We start from the raw sequence: 7187 nt of genomic DNA on the forward strand, positions 1-7187 counted from the left end.
ATTTAGTTAAAAGTGAGAGCAACTTTGTACTTTCACACTCAACTTAAATCATTATCAAAATTAAAATACAGAACTAATGAAACCATATAAAGCTGCAAATTCATCCCCAGATGATGCAATTTTATATAAAAATGACTAAAGTTCATGAGTGGAAGTTAGGAACTTAAAAAATGAAAAAGAAAGACCATCTGAGTTCCTGGATACCTAACATCTGTACTCTCCTGCTACTATGGGATTAGAAAAAGGGAGGAAAGAGAAGCAGCAAATGCAAAGACAAGCAAAGAAGGGGGTTAATGAAAAAGGAAAATAAGGAAGAATATGGAGAAAGTATAAAGGCCAAAGACAAAGTTTTAGGAGCCTAACTTCCCTCATTCCCAGCCCTTAAACCTAACAGTGGGAAACGTATCCTCTCCAATATTCCTACAGACAAACATACACGGTGAGTGAAGTGTAGGCAGCTTTAAAAAAAAAAAAAAAGTGGCAATGCTTTTTCAACATTTACATATAGATTTCCTGTTAAATGATCCGTAAGACTCAATACCAAATGACAAAACTGGGAGTCAAACTCAGGTTTACCTAATTCCAAACACCATGCTCTTTAAATCATACCAAATGTATCCTAGATATCCATTTGGTCAGGTTGTCAAAATAATTTTAGGCAAATGGACCTTCCAGCAAAGAGGGACCACCACATTCAACCTACTTCCTGGAAATCCACATTGCAAATCATTATTGAATCAGCTTAGAAAGTCTACTTGGGATGTTTTCTCAGTACTGAATGTCCTTATTTATGTGGATTTTTCCTAAAGGAAGAACTCATTAATTATTAGAAACTTTACTGAGCATTTCAACAAATTTGTCCTCTCAAAGAAGGTAAAAGGAGTATCAACAAAATAAACAAAATTAGCTTTAGGCATTTAGAGAATCTGTAGGTTTGGAAAACAAGGAAGTCCAAATGAGAGGCAATTATTTAAGACAAATTATTATCCTGGAAGAAGAACAAATAGGATATAAGAAAGATGACGTGGTAATTCCAAGAGAGAAGATTCTAGATTGATATTCTCAACTGCCTTTTAAATCTCTCTGTTCAATCAAATCAACAGATACTCGAGAAGAGTAAATTATCCAATTGATGCAAATGAGAAATTCCTTGCAGAATAAAGACAATTATAAAAATCTTCAGTTATATGAGGCAAAACAAGATGATCGAGAAAAAAATCACTTGCTCTCTTAGTGAAAACATGATCAGTGAGGGGAAGAAAGCTCGACTTAAAAAGTTCTTATTAGCAATCAGTCATCCAGAGTTAACGCCACATTCAAAAACTAAAAATAAAAACCAGTGTTGGGAAGAGAATAACAGAAAGGTGGAAACCTGGATTTATACAACAGGTTCTGAAAGACACTTCAAAGACAAATCAAAGCATGTGGGTGTGAATACAGTCTGGTGTCACTGAGGAATGGAACAGTATAAGACCAGAGCTAAGAAAAAAGGGTAGGGCTGGCCAATTAGCTCAGTGGGTTCAAGTGCAGTGTTGTAACATCAAGGTCAAGGGTTCGGATCCCCATACTGGACAGCTGCCAAAAAAAAAAAAAAAAAAAAAAAGGGAGGGGGGAGTATTGTGTCCTAGTGATATAAATTTCTCTTTTACAGACTAGCCAACCAATCATTTCCCCATTTTAGCTTTTCCTTTAATGAAATTTGAAATACTATAGTATAACACAAACTACAAAATGGATATGAACAAAACTTACATTTAAGCAATTTAACCTAAGAAATACCAACTACGCTCACTGTCCATAGGGTTCAAAACATTTACTTACCATTTTAAAAGATATTTGATTTTCTCTTCCCAAGACAAAAGAGCCTATTTTAGCTCATTGCCTCTTTTTCTCCCCTAAATAATTTAACTACAGAAGGCAATTGATAACTATATTTATTAAAAAACAGAATCCATATGAAAACTTTATCAGACTTTCAAGGTTTCAAATTCAGTAAGGGGGTTCTTTGAAAGTCGAATGTTGCCTCATCATTAAAAGGACAATCATAAGAAACAGATATGCTACATTGACCTGCAAAGGAATGATGAAACATCACTTACATGGCTTCTTGGGGCATTTCTGGCATTTGTTAAAGCCCCAGGAGGTACCCACGGTTCCACAGCAGTCTTCTTGCTTTGAAAGGCCAGGGAGAGCTTTGCCACACTGCAATGATTAGGTGTGAAATATGAAGGTTAACTGAGTGCAGGATGCTCAGCTCTAGAGCACTGCTGTGCTTCACAGTCACGTTATAAAACAGTTCCCTTGTTATCGACACAATTAGAGAAAGAAAAAAAAAACTATAAAACTTTGAAAAAAAATTACCAGGACAGAATCAATACAACACTAAAGTGAACAAGCACATTTCCAAATAAGAGCTCCTCGGCATTTGTAGATTCCTATGAAAATCTGTCACTGCTCAGAGCACTTTATAAAATTTAAGTTCTCGATGTCATTTTTGTTCTTAATAAGAATCTCACAATTTAAAAGGTCAATATAAACTTTTAAAATTTTAGTTGTAACTGTCTGTTTAAATCTCTCCTGTGAATCATCAGGCTACAGAGCTATAAGGGTGTGGTGTATGTGTAAAACTTAAGAATGTGGCACAGGTCCCACCTACAAGGGGCTTCTGGTCTTCCTATAATCCTAAGGCCTGAGCAGGGACAGGAGAGGAGATGATGCTACAAGAAATAATCTTGGCTGAGCCAGATCAGCTCTGGTAGAGACGAAGGATCCAAGCCGCCAGGCAGTCTGACCCAGGGAAGTCAGCCAAGCTAGGAAGGTGCTGGCAGGTTTAAGCAAGACCAGCCTGAGCAAGCAGAAGTGCAGGGCTTAGAGGCTACTGCAGTAGCACTAGTTGTCAAATGTTAAAACCAACTCAATGGAGTGGGCAAGAGCCTAGGAAAATAGATCCTGCCCTGTCTACTGATCCAAAGGCCAGTTGAAGGAGGGCCACCTCACTCTCCGTCCCTCCTGTGCAGGCTAAGCCCACACCCCATATCTTTGTCTCATGCACAAATACAGAGTATCCAAGGGCTCACACTGCCTTCCTCTGCCTCAACCACTACAAAATCCTCCAGTTTCCATAGTCATCTTTCCAAAGACAAATCTGATCACGTTAGTCTACTGAATAGAAACCTTCAGTGACTCTCCATTGTTTAAAAACTGCACACTCCCTACCATAATATATTAGGTCCTTTCTATTCCTGTCCTAGTCAATCCTTGTCCCCCTCCATCTCTCTACATCTATCCTTCAGGCACACCAAAGAACTCTTTATTTTCTTAACAAGCTGTGTCTTTTCAAAAGCTGCTTCCTCTCCCTGGAATGTCTTCTCCTTTTTTCTTTCCCCAGACAGACTTTATTCCTCCCATGAGACCCAGCTCTGAAGAACTGTCACTCTGAAGCCTCCCGTCTCCTGTTTCAGTGAGCTTCTTCCTCCTCTTTACTCCACAGTACTTTCTACACGGTTCCACTGCCTCTGCTGTACATTTTAATTAAATGCACATGTAAGTTATTTATCTTTATTACATAGTACACTTTGCAAACGCTCAATAAATGCTGAATGAATGAACACAGCAAGGAATAAACAACCTAAGGAGCTAAGAAACAGACCAGTTGTGGTCCAACTAGACAAGCAATGGCTACATGAAAACCAATGGAAATGAGCATACACGCCCAGGGTAGTGAGCAGAGCGTGGTGACAGGAAGTCCAGGCAGGTGGTGACCCTCAGAAGGGCTACAGGTAGTAGACACCAGTCACTTGGCAGTCCTCCAGGGGCAGCGTTTGTTTCCCGCAGGGTGCAGGCATGCAGCATTCTGACTGAAGCTCTAAGTGACTCCATATCCAAATTGTACAACAAAACCAAACCAGAGAAGACCCAGCACAGTTAATGAAGGTTTAGCTACAGCATAGCTTTGATGACCTTACATTTTTATAGAGTTTAATGATTTCATCAGGATGTTGTGTGCTGTCCAAAAGCAGTACATGATAGTGGCTAGAAATATGACTCAAGAGTTAAAGAGGCCTGGGTATGAATTCTGGCTCTAGGACTTCTTACGTGCATTATCTTAGACTAATTTTCATACCCATAACATAGAGTACATGGTAGTAACTTTCTCACTGGGTCATGAAAAATGAAAGGGAAAGCGTGCGTGAGTACAATGCTGAGCCTTATGCCTGACACATACTATCAGCTATCATTACCATTATCATTAACTATTATTATAGATAAAAGCTCCTGTCCAGATGTCCCATCTGAGGTCCTTACTGTTGGATTCCCCAGGAAGTAGAAAGCATATGAGTGAAGTAAATTGTGGATGCTCTGTCAATCCAACTGGTTAGACTAATGCCACTCAAAAGTACAAGATGCAACAGGAAATGGCTCTACAGGACAAAGTGGATTTCCCTGAAATAAAAGCTGGTGTTAAAGACATTTTGAGCTAGGTAAAAGCAGGCGTACAAAAAATAATTGCTTTTTATAGATGAACCTTGAAGGACACATAATCCTGGGGATGATAAAAGTCCTAGTGTAAGTTGTGAAGCCCAACAATCATCACATCTCATGAAACCTGGAAAACAACCCAACTGGATGAACATTTACTGAGTGACCAATGTGTGTCTGATACCAAGCACTGGCTTGGGTACGTCCCTCTGGAGACAGAGCTCTCAGTTAGGGGTTTTACTACCTGCTATGCAGGGAAAGCCCCCAGCACTGGAAGTTCACAAGGGCCCTGAGCAAACAGTCTCAGATATGGCAAGAACACTGGACAACATCATGTTAAACAGGTAGGGAGGTGGTCAGAGAAACAGAGAAAGGGAGAAACACACATGCAAAGAGGAAGTGAGAAAGTGAGAGAGAGTGTGTGTGTGTGTGAGAGAGAGAGTGTGTGTGTGTGTGTGAGAGAGAGAGAGAGAATCAACAGGAGAACAAATGGGAACCTGAGAGAGGTGAGGCCCAGAGTCTGGGCTGGAGTCAGGTAGTTCCAAGACTCCTTGAGCTTAATCACAAAAGGCTTAAAGCTAAAATATGAAGGACAGGAGGAGGAAGGGGGAACAGTGATCCAGGCATAAGACTGGGAACAAAATAATTGTGCTAAAAACACAGAGGTCTCCACTGCTGCAATCTGACTGCCAAAATGTGCTTAATGTTTATTTCGAGTTTTATAAATCAGCTAGATAGTACAACACCAGTCCACATTATATGCAGATCAGTCTTGTACCAGACTCTTTAGATTCTTCTCTTAATCGAGCAAAACACTCAACACTTGCTGATTTTATATGCTCAAAATGTTAGTGGCAGTTAAAATCCAATTTTCACCTTAGATTCCTAGAATGTTTTATTTGGTAGGGTGAAAATAAATCATTCCTCTCTACCAGGCCTCCAAAAAGGTACAAGGCTTTCATTACACGATTCAGACTGCTTCATCCCATGGCTTTGTTTGTGCGGGTCCACAGCCAAGAGCAGCACAAGCCATCCAAATTGATGAAATAAATGGCAGTATAGATGGTACCATGACACTGGGTGTTCATCTCAAAACTGGGTTTACACAGTATAAGCTATGAGGGGTGAAGTCATGGTTACAACAAGGCACAAAGTTCCACCTATGCTCCTTCAGTCATGTAACTATGAAGAGGCTTCATCGTGCAGGCAGAAACTACCTGAGAGATCCTTGTGACCATACTCAGGGCTCTCACCCAAGAGGCCACTGAACACAAGGTCTCACCTGGATGTAGGAAGCACCAAGTGGAAAAGAAGATGGAGGAAGGATTTTATATCCCCCATACCAAAAGGCCACACTGGTGGGAATCACATGGAATAGGATGAAGTTAGCATTCAGAATGTCCTTCTTTAAGACTGGTAGATTCTGCTTCTCAGTGAGAATCACATAGAAAAAAGACCTCTCTGTCTAACAACATTTTTTATGCAACAACAGGTAATTTCTACAAGGTAAAAGCCCAAATGGAATTTCCTCTATGTGAATTATTCACCTCATTTGCAGAGAAATCCTGTCTATCATTTCAGGATGTCTCTTATGAATAAGCAATCCAGAAGCCATGTGCTAAATTTACAACCCAGTCTTTAGTTAGGTCAAGTCAGAAACAAAAATCTATGCTGTCAAACAAGCAACGTGCTAAAACTCCTCAGAAAGCTCACATAACTTTGGGCTGCAGATTAAGGGACATTCTAAGCCCACACATCCATGCTAGGATTCAGCAAATGCATGACCCACCTAGGGCGGTGCAAGCAAAATAATGAAGGTTCTGGCAACCAGGTCCTGTGAGGATCAACTGAAGAAAGCAGGGATAAGACTACGTGTAGACATGATGGCAGTGTCCGGATACAGTGAACAAGATGAAGCTTCTTGCATGACGAAGGTATAAGCAGAACTACAGGCTACAAATCACAGGAAAAGAGGACTCAACTCATTAAGAAGATCTTTTCAACAGTTATTCCTCCTCAACAATGGAAGATGCTGACATCGTCCCAAGGAGCTGAGCCTGGAGGACCGTCTCACAGGGATGGCCAGTACATGAAGCAGATGACCACTATGGTTTCTGCCATGTCTAAGATACTGTGGTCAATATATACTGATAGTTTACATTACTCCATATAGGAAACAGAAATTAATACACACTAGAGCCAAACTCGAGTACTTCTCTTGCTCTCATGTCTATAATAGGGCTGTGTCTGGGCAGATGCACTCCTAACCACTTGCTTTTGTTTTATCTCCTCCTGCCTATTCACATCTCTAGAGATGCTTGCCCTGTCTGAGCTCCTGCCTACAGGACTTATGCAAGTAAGACAGGAGAGAGAGAAACAAACAGAGCTACTCTCAGCTCTGATTTGCCAGCCGATTGACCGTGATTCCCGGAAAACTGCACACATGGGAATAACTCATCGACCCTTCCACTCTTCATATCTGTATTAGCACTATGTGCTTCAGAAGGTGAGGCTACTCAAGAATCATTATGATTACTCCGTGGATATCCATGTTATAACCTTGATAATAAAAAATTATTAAAAGAAATGGGGCAGGGCCGGCCCGGTGGCACACTGGATAAGTGCGCCGCTTGGGAGGCGCGGCGGCGCTCCTGGCGAGGGTTCGGATCCCACATACAGACCGGTTCCCGCTCACTGGCTGAGCGAGG

At 40.9% G+C, this 7187-nt stretch overlaps 1 protein-coding gene across 1 annotated transcript in view; it reads right to left on the reverse strand.

Moving 5' to 3' along the window:
• LTBP1 (latent transforming growth factor beta binding protein 1) overlaps positions 1 to 2202 on the reverse strand; it is a gene marked incomplete at its 5' end in the record, with an annotated part of 173896 nt that extends 171694 nt beyond the window's left edge. Inside the window, one exon of the mRNA XM_008581059.1 lies at positions 2100 to 2202. Coding sequence (XP_008579281.1) covers positions 2100 to 2202 — 103 coding nt within the window. The remainder of the gene's footprint in view (positions 1 to 2099) is intronic.
• Positions 2203 to 7187: the final 4985 nt, after the last annotated feature.

This window comes from Galeopterus variegatus, unplaced genomic scaffold, assembly GCF_000696425.1.
Source record: "Galeopterus variegatus unplaced genomic scaffold, G_variegatus-3.0.2 Scaffold2244, whole genome shotgun sequence".
NCBI lineage: Eukaryota > Metazoa > Chordata > Mammalia > Dermoptera > Cynocephalidae > Galeopterus > Galeopterus variegatus.